Here is an 18,991-nt window from a genome sequence, read left to right as displayed (position 1 = left end):
CGTAATGCTCAAAAAACGAATAGATCCCAACAAAGCAATACATCTATTCCTCACATGAGGAGCTGGAGCAAAACTTCCACCTTGCTATTGATAGTAGAAGCTTTGCAAAGATTATATAACCATAAAATGCCACCAACGGCACTACTAATGGCTTACACAGGAAAGACAACTTTTAATATCGGTGGCACAAGTATCCATTCTACCCTCCAATTGCCTTTAGTTCCATCTACACAAACAAGTTTAACCGCCGAAAAGTTGGATGCACATTCTCTCCTCTACAAAGATTTACAAATTGTAGTTTTTGATGAGGTCTCTTTAATTGGCTCTACGATGTTCTCAATGACTGACTCACGCTTACATGCAATCAAATGAGTCCACGACAAACCATTCGATGGATTGGATATCATTCTATGTGGCAATTTGTGTCAAGCAAGTTTTGTAAACGACACATGGATCTTTGCAAAAAAAAAAAAAACGCTCTTAAAAATTGTATCACCTTCATATTGACATACATATCCAAAGTGCTATGAACTCACAATACCTATGTGACAAAGCTGCCCACTATTCATAAATATCCTTAACAAGCTTCAAGTTGGGCAACATAGCATTGAAGATTTAGACTATCTTAACAAAAACTACTATAGACCTATTCCGAATAGCCTTCAGTTTCTCATCTATTTTACTCCAACAGAGACAAGGATACTCACAGTCTTCAAGTATTAAATCCAAAATCCTCCACATTAAACAAATGGAGCATCAACCAATTAATAAAAGATGCTACAAATATCCATGGATTATCCCTAAACCACATCTAAACTAACTCCACAATCCTACCTGTCATGTACTGGTAACCTCAACTTACATTATCATCCCCTATAAACACCTCTATATTTCCTTGCACACTCCATGAACCTCAATTAACTTTCTGCAAGCCACTGCGATTCTTCACCTTGTTTTCATAGTTGAAATGGCATAAACAGTTTTTCAATACTTTGCTCGAACTCAGTTCGATCCGAACGCGCTCTCTTTTGTAGTGGGGAAGACAGAATTCACAAAAATCTACTTCAGTCAGCAATGGCGACCTTCCGTTGCTCGCTTGCTGATCAGCTCTCGGTCAGGGAGCCCTCGCCGTTCTCTTCGTCGCCAGCATTAGCGTCACCACACACCACAGCTGCTTCCGGGCTTGTGGGCCGATCAAAGTTACGCCATTCATTGCAAAGCCGCATTCTTCTCTTTCCCACTTCTTCTTCCATAGGTGGAGATCGACGCAGCAGAGTGGCAGTTTTGGCTCAAACACCTATTTTAGAAACATCTTCCCCTTCTCTAAAGGTAAGCTTCTTCTCAGTTATGATGGTTGCATGCAGAAGGTGATGAGGAAAACCTTATATCATAAGCCTTTGAGCAGTCACAATCGAAGTCATGGGCTTGGAAGAGAGACGGAGGAAATTTGAACATTGTGTATGAGGAGCATGTTGGCTCTGGTGGGCATTTGGAAAATTTGCTTCTTCTTCCGACCATTTCAGATGTGAGCACCACAGAGGAATGGAGGGCTGTGGCTTTGAATCTCTTGGATCGAGATGCATCACAATGGCGCATTATCATTGTAGATTGGCCAGGATTTGGGCTCTCTGACAGACCACGCATGGAATACACAGCTGACAGTTTGGAAAGTTTTCTTGCAGATTTTGTCAACGCTTCTGATAGTCCTCTCAGCTCATCAGGTGACAAGCTTTGCTTCCGGAGTCTTCTGTGATTGAGCACAATACAAATTCTCAGTCAATATAAGATAGTTTGTTTTGAGATCAATTTGTAACTTTCTAATTCCTTTTGTTTCAGAAAAGCCCCCAATAATTATAGGAGCTGGGCATGCAGCTAGCTTGGCAATGCGCGCTGTTAAGAAGGGCCTGATCAAGGCTACAGCCATTGCAGCTGTGGCCCCCACTTGGGCTGGACCGATGCCTATTGTCTTTGGCCGTGAGCCTGATATGGAATCTCGGTTGGAAACTTCAACTCTCTTTCTCTCTCTTCTGAGGTCTCTGAGGTCTCTTGGGATTGTTCCTACGAGGGTAAAATGGTTAAAATCTCCTCTCCTCCCCCCCCCCCCCCCCCCCCATCCCCCCCCAAAAAAAAAAGTTTCTCTTGTCAAGACGTAGCTTAGTGAATGATCTTGGGTTTACCCCCATCAGAAGGAATTAAGGGGAGTATACACGTTTCAGACAGGTGGCATTTGATAGGCGAGAGAAATGAGCCTTCAAGGGTACAAACCACTTTGGGTATATTTCACAAGGTACATGGACAATCTCAAGTGGGTACACATGGGGGAAAACAAAGAGTTCTCAACCCTGCAAGCCTCCCCTAGAACTCATTGCGAGTAACAACATGAAACGATAATCAAGATGACATTATGACAATGGTTTTGAGACAAACAACATGCCTCCTTTAAACAAGAGGTTAGTAGACATATGGAATGGCGTGCTCTCCCCCGGGGCCCGCATTGTGGGAATGCATTCTGTATTGCTGGCAATAATTGGAAAGCGATCGGAACGTCCGGCATGGCTGAACCTGGTCAACGTCAATTTCTTAAAAAACGGATGCAAGTGGCGCTTCAACATTCGCTCCCCTCTTCCCCAACGTGCACTTCCCTCCTCTTCCCTCCTTTTTGGCCTCCACCTCACCCTCAGGACTAAAGAACACAATGCGTTGAATGAAGGGATCCACTCCTAGAAGTCCACGCACGAAAACCAGGGCAATTGCTGCCGTAGGTGTCACATTAAAGCTTAACCTGGACACAAATGACACCCCGAAAACCTGGGCTACACATTTTGGCTCACAAAAGGTCATAAAAACAGGGAGGGGTACATGATGTGCGTGTGGGTGAGGTGGTTAGCGCGTACGACACAAAACTTGGGGCACGAGGTTGTGGGTTTAAAATTGGTGGCGGAGTCCTTGTACAACCTGGATTTTTGCGCTGCCCATGTTTAGTTCGCCTCGATTTTTGCGTTGCTTGTTCGCCTCGAGATGCCACCTTGGACTTCCGGGCCGTCGATCCCCTCACCTCCCCTCATTTAATGCTTTGTGTTATTTAGTCTCCAGGCATCCCCACCTAAAGCTCAAGCTCTAGCCTCTTGCCATTTTGAAGCTTCAGCTTTCAAGCTCTCTCTCCTCTCCGTCCCATCTCCCTTTCCCCAACTTTCAATATCCATGACATTTGTGAGAGCAGGTGGAATGCCTACTTTTATTTCTTTCATGTAGTGACATTTTGTAATGTGCAACAGAAGTGATTGATGGTGAATGGTTAGGATGAGTGCTCAAATGCGTACTCAACTTTTACTAAATGAGAGAGTTCCTTTTACTTCAAAGACTAGAGAGACAAGAGAGTGATACTTTGCATGGAGGTTTAGAGAGAGAGAGAGAGAGAGAGAGAGAGAGAGAGAGAGAGAGAGAGAGGGGGGGGGGGGTCCCAAGGGCCCCCCTCTCTATCGCTAGAGAGGTGTTTGCTTTAGATTGCACAAATGCTGATACAAAGGTCCTAGATGCTGAGATGCTGATGAGATCTTGCTGTAGATGTTTGGATTTGCAATGCTAAGGGTTGAAAATGCTAAACGCTAGGGATGTTGAATAGGATCTGCAACTGCAATGAGTCTATCGGCTGATGTGCTGTCGCCGATGTTGGCAATGGGCTGAAAACTGAAAAAGGCTGGCTGATTGAGGCCTGAAATTGGAAACGTTGGAACAATGGCTGAAATCTGCAGCTTCTAAAAAACGATAGGGCTGAAAACCGACGGTGATGCGAATCTTCTATTCATGGCCGAAAATGCTGGTCTGTTGGTCATGGCTAAAACCGCTGATGCAAAAACGCCATGGATGCTGATGGTACTGCAAGTATTTGGTATCGGTACTTAGGGTACTGACTTATGTTGGAGAAGTGGCCCCTAGGGTCACTTATATAGGGAATTTAAGACGGGTCGAGAAGCGTCAGATTGAACCCCACGGCCTTATAAAATGATGCCAAAATGTTCACTTATCAACAAGTTGATGAATGTCACGTGCACATCTAACCCTATGTGTACGTGGACAAGCTACTTCGTGACATGGGTTCAGTTTAGTCCAGTTCAGCTAGCTTAGGAAGTTTTTTGGCACTTTTGTGAGTCTGTTCGCAGACCGTGCATGCCCAGGCACTTAGAGTAGATGCATATCCTGTGGTTGCACACAACATGATTATCAGATTACAATCAGAACCCATCAAGAGCATTTTTATAGTGCATAGACGCATTTTCCCTATTTTAGCCAATTTTCACTTATTATTTTTAAGTGACTTTTGTTGGGAAACTGGGTAGGGCAATTTTGACAAGCAAGACATAAGAAACCCTAGCGCTAGCATTTCTGGCAAAAGAAGCAGCAGGAACCCAGCGTTCAACAGACACCTTCTCAGCAAGACCTTCCCCGGCAGCAAACCTAGCGTTTCCAGCCAATAGCAAGCCTAGCGTTTTTCATCAAGACAACCTTGGCGTTTTGTAGCTGCAGATCAGCCCTGGCGGTAGTAGATTCCAGCAAGAGGCCTAGCGTTTTTGGATCAGCAGGACATCCTAGTGTTTTGCAGATTCGCCGCGACAGAACAACTAGAAGCACCAGCGTTTTCAGTTTTCAGCAGTCAGACTCCGTAGAACAAGCCCCAAACCTCACAGATCTCACCTTCCCACATCAGATCCTCGCCACGGTCAGATCCATCGAAGTTTGCAGATTCAGCCTAGCAAAATGCAGATTTTAGCATCTGCGTTTTCAGCGCGTCGTCGTTGCATCGTCGTCATCGACATAGAGTCAAAATGCAGCAGTTAAAGATTTGCAGATTTCAGCCATTAGCGTTTTTAGATTTCAGCCCGTCTCGTCATCGTACTCATCGTCGTCGACATCGTCGGCAAGTCCAAAGCATTGTAGAGATTTGTGCAATCAATAGTAGACCGCTCTCGGCATAGAGAGTGGGGCCTTCGGAGCAGGGTTTGACAACATTCTGGTGTCATATTCTTCTCTCTTATCTCTGAGTCTCAGCACCTTCATTCACAATGTCATTTAGTTTGTTTGTGATCTTTTTTTTTCCCCCGAGAAAGATCCTTCTATTAGTTAATGAAAACTGACCATAGGGCTACAACCACCTGTGCAAAAGAGGGCTACAACAAACCTGATGGGGAGACTCTCTCAATGAAAAAACAACATATATACAATGAGGAGGAGGGAAGAGCCACACAGGTGGAGGTAGTGCCATCTGAGCACACCCTAGACCATGGTGAAAAAAGGCCCAGGACGCAATAGTCGAAGGAAAGCCTCTCCGCGCTCCCACATGCGCTTGGAATTGCTCTGGAGTCTCTCGAACTGTCCTCTGAGAGTATGGATCAACTCTAGCCAAAGATCTCGAACAGTCTTTGCTGGTGATACTGGGCGAGCCTCGAAGATGCGGAAGCAGCGGGCCCGCCAGATGAACCAAAGTGTCAGGCTACTGATGAGCTCCCAACACTCCTCTCTCTCACTGCACCACTCTTGTGCAGTAAGCTCTGTAGTAGGCTGGAGTGTAGGTCGACCCCCCTGCATCACTATCATCCTGCTGGTGGAAGATAACTCAAACTGAAGTGCCGGGCCCGTGAGAGTGGACCAAGCAGCTGCCTCCCAAGTGTATTGCGGAGCTGTGGAAAGAGCTGGCATTAGCCGAAGGACACGAAGCCACACCTGCTGCGCCAAAGGACAACAGTGACGCTGACTCTCCACAAGATGGTCACAAGCTGCACATGCGGCCAAGAGACCACAATGTACAAGCCAGCTCCCAACTGCTGTAGCTCTGTGTGCAACCAGCCACTGGAACAAAGTGACTCGTCTCGGTTGTTTGGAGTCCCATAACCTCTCCCAAAAAGCTACCAAGATGACACATGACACATCCCAACCCTATGTGTCCGTGGACAAGCTACACCACAGCAAGGTTCAATCAGTTCAGTCAAGTTAGATTAGCAATGATCTGGCACTTTTGTGAGTCTATTCGTAGACCGTGCATGCCCAGTCACTTAGCATAGATGCATATCCTCCGGTTGCACACAACATGATCATTGGAATTCCCATCAGAATCCATTAGCATCAGTTAGGGGAATTTTCCAGTGCATTTAGCCTATTTTCCTATTTATTGGTATTTTCACTTATTATTTTTAAGCGACTTTCCAACAAAAGTAGGTAGGGCAATTTTGCTAAGTTAATATATAAGCAAACCCAAGTTAGCACTTTCTGGCAGAAGAGGCAGCAGGAGCACCTTGCTCAACAGGCAACTTCTCAGCAAGACCAACCCTGCGACTACTCTGGCGTTTTCTCCACAAAAGACCTAGCGTTTTTGCATCAGATCAGCCTTGGCAATTTGTGCACAGCAGATCAGCCCCGGCGTCATCACGACACAGCAAATCAGCCTAGCGTTTTTGCATTTGCAGAACCTTGGCGACAGAAGGACCAATTTCAGCCCCTGGCGTTTTTGGATTTCAGCAGCAAATTAAGACCGGCATTATTCACCTAAAGTGTAGCAGATTCAGCCCGTAAAGACCATCAGTTTTCGGCCCTAAGAAACCTCATTTTTCAGCCAAGAAAACGCAGCCAAAACAGTCATTTTCAGCTGCCGAAACAATCCCAGAATTCAACGATTAGAAGATCTCAGATTTCAGCCATCAAGTCGTCGTCGTCACCATCGTCATAGTCCAAGTTGCATCAGTCCATTGCATTCGCATTGTACACCTTTGTGCAATCAAAGTAAGACCACTCTCGCCGACGAGAGTGGGGCCTTCGGAGGAGGGTTTTACTGTTTACAACCTCTCGAGTGTCGTATCTCTTCTCTCTCCTTCTCTCAGTCTCATTCATTTGCACGCGCAATATCCACTCACTTTGTTCGTGATCATAGCACTCTCCACAAGACGGAAAGCTCTCTCTTTCCCTAAGAAACTAAAAGGAACCTTGAGCAGTAAAGATCACTAATCTTGAGAAAATACAACATTCATTCCGTTGCACCTAACATTGGTATCAGAGCTTTGGAAGTGTTCTGCATTACTCAAGGAAAGAACCACAAGAATTTTTTTGCTTGTTGTGATCGCACGAACCCAAGTTTACTTGGGCCTGGCGATTCCTAATCGTGTTTTGTTGAAGAGTGACAAGAATCCCAAGAAAGAAGGGCTTGTCCAGCCTCCCCTTGTGTCTCTTTTCACTCATTGAGAGCAAACCGTGCACTTAGCGGCCGGCCAATCGACGTGAGGTGGGAAAAAGCAACCTTGGTGTGAGCGCAAGGCCGCCAAGGGGTGCGCCCGCAGAAAAGGGTAGAACTCGGGTGAAGAGAAGATCCTTCTCTACGCGATTTGCAAGCGAAAGAAAACCTCAAGAACCCAAGATTCTCACGAATCAAGGACCTCAAGAACCCAAGAACCCAAGAATCCAAGTTCCTCGTGAACTTCAGAACCCAAGACCCTCAAGAACCCAAGTCTCTCGTGGACTTAAGAACCCACAAGAATCCACGACGTCAGAATGGTCATCACTCGAAGTGGAATGGATACTTCGCTTGGAGGTGATGAGCATGAGAGAGGCGAAGAAGAATTTTCCTCATCAGGAGGTTTTTCCGATCCTCCCCCTTTCCCATCTACATCAAGGATTGCACTAACTCCTATGGAGGCTTTGAACCAGATGTTTCTGGAAAGGAAGTTAGAACGCGAAGCAAGAAATGAAGAAAGAATGACAGAATTTGATCGTGAATGCAAAGAAAGAAAAGCAGAAATGGAACGCAGACACGCAGAAAGAAAAGCAGAAATGGATCGCAGACACGCAGAAGACAAAGCAGAAAGAGAAGCAGAAAGAAAAGCAATACAAGAACAGAGCGATCGACAAAACAAAGAGTTCTGGCGACTCTATTCTCAAGTTCAAGCACAGATGCAAGAGATTTGGGGAAAGGAGACTCTCTCAGTCTCTTCTTCTCCAACGCATGATACACAGGATTTGCATGATTGTGTGAAGCATGATAATGATTTGCATGATAATGATGAGCATGATGATTTGGATGACAAAGATAAGCATGATGATTTGAATGATATTGCTAAGCATGATGATTTGGATGTCAAAGACAAGCATGATGATTTGCATGATCAAGATGTGATTTCTGACAAGCATGATGATTTGCATGATCAAGATGTGATTTCTCACAAGCATGATGAATTGCATGAAGATGATGTGATTGTTCACAAGGATGATGTGTTAGTGGATGCTTTTCCTAGCGAAACTAACCTCGTTGTAGATTCGATCAATCACGAAGATCTGATCTTGGCTTTCGAGTCGAGGTCCAAAGAACCCCTACAGGACGATTCGATCATTCAAGAAGAACCGATCTTGGCTCTCGAGCCTTGGTCCAAAGAACCATCACAGGAAGTATTATGCGTTCGCATGATTGATACGCACGCATTGTTCGAGTGTTTCATTCGTGACGGTTTCCTGTATTTTAGTCAGCATCGTTATGTGATCCCTTTTCCTAGGCATGACATATTGTATGTTGAGCACGTTCTCTCATGGATGAGCACGAATGTATGCGGATTTTTCGTGAAAAGCTGAAAAGTTTGTATGAAAGGAAGTCGCATTACATGTCTCTTCCTTAGCATGACACAGTTTCCGAAAAAGCACATGATAGGATGAACACCAAGCATGGGCATTTCCATTGTGAATTGCCATAGTTGATTGATTTCGATCATACAGAAAAGATTCGATCTCATTGTTTGCATGTGTTTGATGAACGGATTGTCACTTCGTCTCTATGTTCATCTACATTGCATACACAGTCTTTAGCGAAGACAATATTTTTTTCCTTCGCTTTACATGGAATGGGTATGTGCATGGTTTTGTGTTGGAGATGGTTTCAGGAATTTTCAGCCATGGAGATTCTTGAAGATGAAAGAAGTAGGACTCTAGATGAAGTTGAAGCAACAAAGGAGATTCAGAAGACTTTTTGTCACTTTCGGCGCGGCCCAAAGAAGCAAGCGATGCAGACCTTTATGAAGTTCAAGTACCGCACGACCCACGCATCAGAGTGGGCCGGCGAAGAGTCCCTTCCAAGATTCCGGATGCTGTTGGCGATCTCCCTCCACGCCATACAGTTCGGTACCAGTATCTCACTTTGAAAAGGAGGGGATGTCACGTGACACATCCAAACCCTATGTGTCCGTGGACAAGCTACACCAGAGCAGGGTTCAGTCAGTTCAGTCAAGTTAGATTAGCAGTGATCTAGCACTTTTGTGAGTTTATTCGTAGACCGTGCATGCCCAGTCACTTAGCATAGATGCATATCCTCCGGTTGCACACAGCATGATCATCGGAATTCCCATCAGAATCCATTAGCATCAGTTAGGGGAATTTTCCAGTGCATTTAGCCTATTTTCCTATTTATTGGTATTTTCACTTATTATTTTTAAGTGACTTTCCAACAAAAGTAGGTAGGGCAATTTTGCTAAGTTAATATATAAGCAAACCCAAGTTAGCACTTTCTGGCAGAAGAGGCAGCAGGAGCACCTTGCTCAACAGACAACTTCTCAGCAAGACCAACCCCTGCGACTACTCTGGCGTTTTCTCCACAGAAGACCTAGCGTTTTTGCATCAGATCAGCCTTGGCGATTTGTGCACAGCAGATCAGCCCCGGCGTCATCACTACACAGCAGATCAGCCTAGCGTTTTTGCATTTGCAGAACCCCGGCGACAGAAGGACCAATTTCAGCCCCTGGCATTTTTGGATTTCAGCAGCAAATTAAGACCGGCATTATTCACCTAAAGTGTAGCAGATTCAGCCCGTAAAGACCATCAGTTTTCAGCCCTAAGAAACCTCATTTTTCAGCCAAGAAAACGCAGCCAAAACAGTCATTTTCAGCCGCCGAAACAGTCCCAGAATTCAGCGATTAGAAGATCTCAGATTTCAGCCATCAAGTCGTCGCCGTCACCACCGTCGTCGTCATCGGCATAGTCCAAGTTGCATCAGTCCATTGCATTCGCATTGTACACCTTTGTGCAATCAAAGTAAGACCACTCTCGCCGACGAAAGTGGGGCCTTCGGAGGAGGGTTTTACAACCTCTCGGGTGTCGTATCTCTTCTCTCTCCTTCTCTCAGTCTCATTCATTTGCACGCACAATATCCACTCACTTTGTTCGTGATCATAGCACTCTCCACAAGACGGAAAGCTCTCTCTTTCCCTAAGAAACTAGAAGGAACCTTGAGCAATAAAGATCACTAATCTTGAGAAAATACAACATTCATTCCGCTGCACCTAACACAAGAACTCAGCTATGAGACCCTCCTCCTGCCAATGAGGTGTTGCAGCAGGACGAGCTTCTCTCTGCATTGCCAGTATGTGACGTCCCAATCGAACAGTGTACTGAAAGAAAGGGACACCTGGATGGTTTGCAGAGGAGAAAGGGTCCCTCCAAAGCCACTCTCCAGGATCCCACTGTACTCGTGCCAGTGGACAGCTCTCCCAAGCCCAGAGTCTCCGGTGACCAATCTCAAGAGCTGCTGGGTCAGGATCTATGATACAAGACCTCCCGCAGATGCCCACCACGCGGATCCTCTAAAAACAGCACTCTGCCACCTGCAGGGCCTCTACTGCAACTCAGTGTAGGCGTCCCTCACCCTGTAGCTCGAAAAACAGGGAGGGTATAGTCTTTGAGCAAGCCCGAGCTGAGATAAGAACCTCCAGTCGCGTGAAGGCTTCCATCCATTTGGGCGCTACTGACTCGAGAGGTGTGAGCCACTCAGTTGGTACTACCTCTGAGATGTCCTGACACATGCTGTGCACCCCTCTCATGCCCTGTAGTTGAATGCCCTGAAGCTCCTTTGACAAGCCTAAAAACTGTAACCAGGCACCTAGAGAGCGTGCTGGACCCTTTGCCATGGGACCCCAGGAAACATGAGGCCGACTACCAACCAAATGGCCTCTCTGAGTGCTAAACATGGGGTTCCAAACAAGGGGCTGTCTCAGGCGCTTCCCGTTGCAAGTAGGCTGACGTTGCTCCAAGCCTCGCCGCAGTTGCTCCCAAGATCGGAGCAGATACAGCGAAGCGGTCCTCCGGTCTCCTGCCCAAGCCAACTCTACGCATCTGTCACGTGACACATCCAACCCTATGTGTCCGTGGACAAGCTACAGCATGACGAGGGTTCAGGTCTTTCAAGTCGGTCTAGAATAGGAAGTGATCTGGCACTTTTGTGAGTCTGTTCGCAGACCGTGCATGTCCAGACACTTAGCTTAGATGCATATCCTCTGGTTGCACACAGCATGATCATCAGAATCCCATCAGAATCCATCAGGAGAATTTTCTAGTGCACAGAACCTATTTTCCCTATTTTTTGACATCTTTCACTTATTATTTTTAAGTGACTTTTGTTGGGAACTAGGTAGGGCAATTTTGCTAAGATAATATAAAAGCAAACCAGAGTTAGCACTTTCTAGGAGAAGAGGCAGCAGGAGCACCTTGCTCAATAGGCAACTTCTCAGCAAGACCAACCCCCGCGACAACTCTAGCGTTTTCTCTCCACAGAAGGCCTAGAGTTTTTGCACTAGATCAGCCAGCGTTTTTGCACTTGCAGATTCCCGGCGATAGCAAAGGACAGATCAACACTAGTGTTAGTGGATTTCACCAGCAGATTCACAGTGTGTTTGCAGCAGGACCCATTTTCAGCCCTAGCGTTTTTGGTTTGCAGATCAACCTCAGCGTTTTTGCAGATCATTCGCGATTGAATCAGCCCTAGCGTTTTTGGTTTGCAGATCAACCTCAGCGTTTTTGCGGATCATTCGCGAGTGAATCAGCCCTAGACTCAGCGTTTTCAGTTTTCAGCGCGTCGTCGTTGCATCGTCGTCATTGCCGTCGTCACCGACATAGAGTTAGAATTCAACAGATAAAGATTTGCAGATCTCAGCCATTAGCGTTTTCAGATTTCAGCCCGTCTCGTCGTCGTCGACATCGTCGGTAAGTCCAAGCATTGTAGAGATTTGTGCAATCATAAGTAGACCACTCTCGCCATAGAGAGTGGGGCCTTTGGAGGAGGGTTTTACATCTCTGGTATTGTATCTCTCTTCTCTCTCTATCTCTCAGTCTCATACACTTGCACGCACAATGTCCATTCACTTTGTTTGTGATCATAGCATTCTCTCATTAAGAATGGAAGGCTCTCCCTTCCATAAGAACAAAAGGAACCTTGAGCACAGTTCGGAGCACTCATCTTGAGCAAAGCGCAAACATTCATTCCGCTGCACCTTACAACATCTTTGTGAATATCCATCGAGTCGAGGGTCGCGAAGGACCTCCAGCCGGGTGCACCCTAGCACTAAGCCGCTGAAGCAAGAACTCCTTCCAGGGCTCCTCACCTGGGAGAAGTCCTCTGACGATGAACTTCCCATGAAGGGCTCTGCTTTGCTGTGTTGGATCTATGATCTCGAACCCTCCCTGAGAACAAGGAAGAGTGATGACCTGCCCTGCCACTTTGGCTCGGGCAATCTGAGGGTCACGCCTTGACCAAAGGAAATTCCTGATCAACCTCTCTACCTGGCTGATACAAGAACTCGAGAAGATCCAACAAGAAGTGATGTACCACATAGTAGCCAACAACACCTGGTTGGCCACTACAACTTTGCCTGCCAAAGAAAGTCGTGCGGAGCTCCAATGTAACAACTTCCTCCTGATAGACAGGAGGAGGGGAGCAATTTGTTGCTCGGGAGACAAGTCCAAACCAACCTGACAGCCCAAGTACCGAAATGCAGTCCCTGGGGGAATCCACTTGAAACCCTCACCTGGCATCCAATCGGGCGTAGGAGCACTACCAACCGAGAAAGCCACTGTCTTTCTCCAGTTGATCAATGTGCTAGATGCACAACAGAAAGTCTCAAGAGCCTGCTCACACCTGCGTAGGTTGGCCTCCTGGCCATCCAAGTACAAGGCTGAGGAGTCTGCAAACTCAACGTCCAGTAGCTCATCTCCTCGAATAGGGAGCGCTAAGCCACGTAAGCCAACGTGCTGTGAAACCAAAAACCTCCTCATCGCCTCAGCATAGAACAGAAAGAGGAAGGGGGCAAGAGGGCAGCCCTGTCTGACCGAATGTGTGAGCATGAAGCGATCACCTCTACCTCCTGAGGAAAGCACCCGACTATGTGCCCTTCTGTCAAAGCTGACACCCCTCTGATCCAAAGCATCTGAGATGCCCATCCTGCGTAGAGTGCCCTCCAAAAAATCCCAGTCAACTCTGTTGTAGGCCTTCTCAAAATAGAGAAGAAGAACCACCAAATCCTCACCACGGAGCCGCGCGAGGGCAGAAGCCTCCCAAAAAGTAAAGATGTTCTCAAGAATACTACGCTCCTTGACAAAACCTGTCTGAGTCCCATGTATAAGGCTCTCTAGAAGTGGCTGAATCCTCAAACTCAGAGCCTTGGCAAGAATTTTGTAGGTTGAGTTGAGGATGGTGATGGGGCGCCACTGTCGAATCTCATCCAAGGAGCCACCCTCCTTGGGAATGAGGTACATCAAGCCCTCACTCATGCTGTCAGGCATCTCACCTGTGTGCAGGATGTATTGAAAAGCACTACAGAGAACTGAGCCGAGCAAGTCTCAGTACTCCAAGAAAAAGCTGGGAGTCAAGCCATCCTCATCTGGATAGCTACCACGTGGGAGTGCATTAAGAGCCGTGTGCAGCTCCTCTAGCTGTAGAGGCAGCTCAAGCCTCTGGCACATCTCCTCAGTCACAAGACAAGGCATCTGTGCCCACACCTGCTCTCTGCATGCATCCTGACGCTCTGACTGGGGCTCTGCAGACAGTAAATCACGGTAAAAGTCAGTAACAACTTCACGCATGTCCTTTGGCTCTGAAGCAATTGACCCATCGGGCCTCCTCAACTGACTAACCTTGGCATGCATATGCCGAGGTGTCACAAAGTGATGACGTGGCTACCGACAACAGAAACCCTAAAATTCCTACAAACCCTAATTTCTGCCAAAAACCCTAATTTCTGGAAACCCTAACCCCTACTGCTGGCTGAAACCCTAAAGTGGCTGGAGTGTACGGATTTCCCGATTTTACGGAGATTAAAAAAACAGCTTGCTAGCGACGCAATCATGTTGCTTTTCTCTACGTTGGGCCAAGAGAGAGAGAGAGAGAGAGAGAGAGAGAGAGAGAGAGAGAGAGAGAGAGAGAGAGAGAGAGAGAGAGAGAGAGAGATTGATTGCTTTAATTTTTACTCTCCTAAGAGAGAATTTGTAATCTTTAAATTAGTGGATTAGGACTCACTCTGCAGAGCATCTGGACACAGAGTTTGAGAGTGAAACCCTAACCGCTCTTTGTACTTTGACATTGATTTTAATACATAAAGAAATACCGAAGGGGGCGCCAGTCTTTGGGGCCAATATCTCTAGGTATGGAACTCCGCCGGGCCAGTGCACATCTATTGTGATCTGTGAATTGTTTTGAAGTGGTTATTTGGTGTTGTGGTGATTGATTCTTGACTTGGAGTGTCCAAGTCTATTACAGTGGTATCAGAGCACGGCCGATTTCTCTTCTATGGGAAATCCGATCCCCAATTTTTTTTCTGCGGTACCTATGGCTTCACGTAAGGATCAATTGACTCCCTCTGCATCTGGAGATGTGGGCAGGGATCACAACGAAGATTCCGACAGAGAGTATGGCCTGCCTCGGCCTACTCAGGCGAAGCGACGAGAGATGGAGCGTCATCAATTGATGGCGATGCAACAAAGATGATGCTCAATTTTGCGAAGGACCCAAAATTTGCAAAATATATGAGCGAGACTTCTTTTTAGGAAGTGCATGAGCAGTGGCAGAAAACCACTACACCACCCCCGAAACCTGCTCTCAAGAAACCTTCTGCTCACAAGAAATATTCAGAGAAGGAATTACAAGAGGTGGTTGATGCACAGATTGCTCAGCTTTTTGAGGCGCAAAGGAAAGCCAAAAAGCACGGCAAAAAGTAGAAGAAAAGCACTGACTTCCCAGGATATTTGGGTCGTCAGTCGACATTTGACAAAGCAAAGAAATAGAAGAAGCGTGTTCGCTTTGAAGGAGTACCCAGTTCTTCTTCTTCTTCTTCTTCTGACAGTTCTTCTAGCTCTTCAGATTCGAGCGAAGAAGACAGAAAAGGTAAAAAGCGAAGCAAGAAACAACGCTTCGGAAAGGGCAAGAAAAAGGCAAAGAAGGCCAAATCTCGCCCAAAGACTGACAGTTCTACTGAGGACTCGTCTACAGACAGCTCAGATTTTGATGACGGAAACTTTTATGCGAACAAGAAGAATTTTTATAAAGCCAACCAGTATGACTTTCTCGAAGATAAAAGCAAGAAAGTCCGAGAGTTTAAGGAAGGTGGCCACTCGATCAAATTTGATACTTTTTCAGGATACTCAAATGCTTCGAAGGCTTTGTCTTTTATACAGCAGTTTGACATCGCTTTTGCGTGAGGACGCTACTCAAAGCACTCCAAGATTTGGAGAGCTGCCTCTTACTTTAAGGGGAATGCTCGCACTTGGTGGTCCACGCTTCTTTTAAACAAGACTACGCCAGTTAATTGGCTGAAATTTAAGAAGCTTTTTATTTCTTCTTGGTTGACGCAAGAGTATGAACGAGATATACGAGCTGCTTGGAACCATCTTCGGATGGCCAAGAAAGATACAATCAATGCTTACTGTGAAAGATTCTGGAGCTCTTTTCTACCCGCCTCTTCATTCAAGAAGATCTTGTTCAGAGAACAAGTTGAGCGGTTTACCTTGGGTCTACCTACAGAGATCCGAGATCACTGCTTGGAGCAAAAGTCAGCTTCTATTCAGGAGTTGATGAGTCATGCGAAGCGGGGCTTTGCCATTCACTCTGGCAGTCTGACCTACCCCACAGATGAGGCCATGACACAACGAGCCGAACAGACTTCTGGGAATGAAAGTAGAAAGAAAAAGAGCAACCCAGAGAAAAAGGATGCACGACTCAAGCTTACTCCTCAGGAGCGAGCTCGATTCATCAAGGAGGGGAAGTGCTTTGGATGCGGGGAACTTGGACATATCTCCGGAAGTGCCCTAAAAAGGCACAGAAATAACAGAATGATAAGGACGACGACAAGCCTGAGAGTTCGAGAGCAGCTGAGGAAAGTGGATGAAAAGGCAAGATGAAAACAGGACTGGTTCCAGATTGTGTGGGTACCAATCCCGACACCATGGACGAGAGTATAGAACTTTGCCGAGCTTGGGGCAAAGTGAAAGATCAAGAGGCCCTGATCATCTTACTCCCGATCAGCCAAGAGGAAATGAAGAACACGACATTCAAATTTTTCACCTTTTCTGGGATGAAAGATCAGAAAAAGCATTGTAGTTCCTACAACAATTCAACATCATCTATGCTCTGGGGAACTATACAGAAGAATCCAAGATTTCTCTAGCAGCGGGATTCCGTAAAGATATTGCTATGCAGTGAAAAAACAAATCGAAGACGTTGTCTGTTGGACTGCATTGGCCCAGGGTATGTCGAATAGGGGCAAAGGAAATAAGCTCTAGGCTGCTTTCAGCGAATGGATAATATACGTATAATTACTCTGTTGTTGGTCTGTAATTGGCTAGTTATACAGGTTTTTCACACTTTGGGTGTAGCCTTCACCTGAGAGCTTCCTTCGTTTTAGGCTTTCTTGGCTTTTTCAAGACATGCCCAGGAGTTGTTTTCTTTTTGGTCTTGCTAGAAGTTCTACTTTCATAGCTTCACAAGTTCCAAGGTGAGCTAATCCATGTAAAATAAACGGACGTACTACCTTATTCTCTAGTGTAGCAACAAATTTCTCCTTATTCACCTCATTTGGATGCACTCCAAAGCCACCTTCGCTGCCTTTTGGGTCTCAAAATGCTTGAAATGAGTGTCAGCATGGGATATCTTTGATTTGTTGAATCTGGCAGAGCTGATTAAACTTTTATTGCCTTGTTATGCACTAGTTTGACGATCAAAAGGGATTAGCATGCTAAACAGCCTGGGACACAGAAGCATTGCTCTTTTTGTAGTATTTCAGCTTACATGAAGTATTTCCACCTGAATTATTGAAGACCAACCTTATTTGAATTAGAAAAAACAATGCCTTTTTTTGCTCTTTTAATTAGATTTTGATCATTTGCTTCTTTTGTGGTCTAGGTATAGCTTGCTTCGGAATTCTCTTCAAGCCCCTGCTTTTGGCTGGATGATGTACAACTTTATGGTGAGCAGCCCCAACAATATTCGAAAGCAGTACCTATCTCATGTCTATGCAGACCCTGAAAATGTAACTCCCAGCTTGCTAGAGAGTAGGCTGGCGTTGACAAAAAGGGAAGGTGCAAGATACGCACCGGCTGCATTTCTGACTGGTTTGCTGGATCCTGTAAAGTCGAGAGAGGAGTTCATGTCTCTTGTAGCTGACCTGGATGGAAAAGTGCCGATGATAGTGCTGTCGGCTAGTCAAGCGCCAAGGAGGTCCAAAGCAGAGATGGAAGTTTTGAATGGTGCTAGGGGTGTATCCAAGTTTGTTCGAGTAGACGGTGCGCTTTTGCCACAAGAAGAGCACCCTGGCAAAGTTTCTGAAGTGCTGTTTGATTTTCTTATGGAGATATAGCCAAGAGAAAACTCTATCCTCCTCATCAGTTTCTGCCAATTGAGCCGGTTTCAAATCCTTCTCATCGTGAGTTTAGAAGAAAGAATTGCCACATTTGAGAAGGTAATATCTATGTATATTTCAAATTTATAATGGGTTTAGTTTCTTCTCATCCAATTTTAAGAGGTGAATTTCTCGGGCTGAACTGGCTTTGAATAAAGGGAACCTATCTTTTCCTAAGCCTAGACACATTTATTGGATGAGTATTGGCAATCTGCAGGGGGGCTTACCTTGCATTACATACGATAGTACAAAATGGGTACAGATTCTTCAAGAAGTGGAATTAAACAATGTCCGACGATAAGTGGTGATTTAATGTATTGAAGACTTGCATGCATATGTGTTATTCAGTAACTGTAGGCTTATTGGAGATCGCTTATTGAACCCAGTTAGTTATGTATAAACTATCTACCTGTTTGATCCATAAAAGAGTGATTGCACCTGCTTCTTCTAGTAGAACTACAAAGTTGGTTGGCAAATGAGGCCCTGTTGGAACTCTTATGTCCTAACCTCTATGATTGTTGAGGTCTTTCATGTGACGAATTGCCCTCGTGTTTAACAAGTGAAAACATCATACCATGTACACAGGACCCAACCTTTCCGTTGATATATAATGTGGGCATCCCCCATTCTCTCACTGCGGATGGAAACCTCATTATCTTAGCTTCATTGTTATGCCATTGTGCGAAACTTTCCTAGTGCTCAATGCTGAGAAGTTTAAGCTAGAAATATGATGTTCTCCTTTGACACACTTTAGCCTAATGATAGCAATTGTGAAACATTGGATTTGAATGTGCAGGACAGTCAGTCCTAGGTGCAGATATGACCTGACTACCTCCAACCTTTGGCCTTAACACATAACATGGATACACCCCATCATTCAATCACAATTCGTGGGAACACCAATGACTTGGTTTTGCCAAGGTTGACTGTCTTTCCTTGTGTGCAGAACTTTCCTTGGAAGTATTTGGTATTTTTGAAAATTTCTGACTAAGGTTGCTGAAAATGTAGAAAATGGTGGCATATCAATTTTTGAAGGTTTAAGAAGCTTTGAAGATTGTGATAGATGGTCACTTGAAAAATAGATTGCTACCATCCCTTGAACATCATCAAAATAAAAGATCTTATAACATAATCACTTAATGATAGGTAGAAACTTAGTGAGAGAAGAAGAGATATGACACTATATTGAGGGTCAGAATGGTGAACCCCCCCACACCTCATAGGGCTTTTTGTATTATCAAAGCTTACAAAAAAGATAAATACAATCATGATACATCATCTTGCCAATAAGGTAGCTTTTTCATGTGCCAACA

At 45.5% G+C, this 18,991-nt stretch overlaps 1 protein-coding gene across 2 annotated transcripts; it reads left to right on the top strand.

Annotated features, from left to right (window-relative positions):
• Positions 1 to 971: 971 nt before the first annotated feature.
• LOC147422322 (alpha/beta-Hydrolases superfamily protein) lies at positions 972 to 17,855 on the top strand. 2 transcript variants are annotated; one of them, XM_086503747.1, is made up of 4 exons: positions 972 to 1,329; positions 1,406 to 1,721; positions 1,837 to 2,074; positions 17,183 to 17,855. In XM_086503747.1, exons 1-4 carry the CDS (start codon positions 1,075 to 1,077, stop codon positions 17,634 to 17,636), a joined length of 1,263 nt encoding a protein of 420 aa, XP_086359873.1. In that variant the 5' UTR covers positions 972 to 1,074; the 3' UTR covers positions 17,637 to 17,855. The 2 variants fall into 2 exon arrangements, with proteins under 2 accessions (XP_086359873.1, XP_086359874.1); XM_086503748.1 differs by having other exon boundaries at positions 981 to 1,329; positions 1,837 to 1,996.
• Positions 17,856 to 18,991: the final 1,136 nt, after the last annotated feature.

Source organism: Adiantum capillus-veneris, chromosome 27 (genome assembly GCF_014529385.1).
Source record: "Adiantum capillus-veneris isolate H3 chromosome 27, ASM1452938v2, whole genome shotgun sequence".
Lineage (NCBI taxonomy): Eukaryota > Viridiplantae > Streptophyta > Polypodiopsida > Polypodiales > Pteridaceae > Adiantum > Adiantum capillus-veneris.
This window is presented reverse-complemented; position numbering and strand designations above follow the sequence as displayed.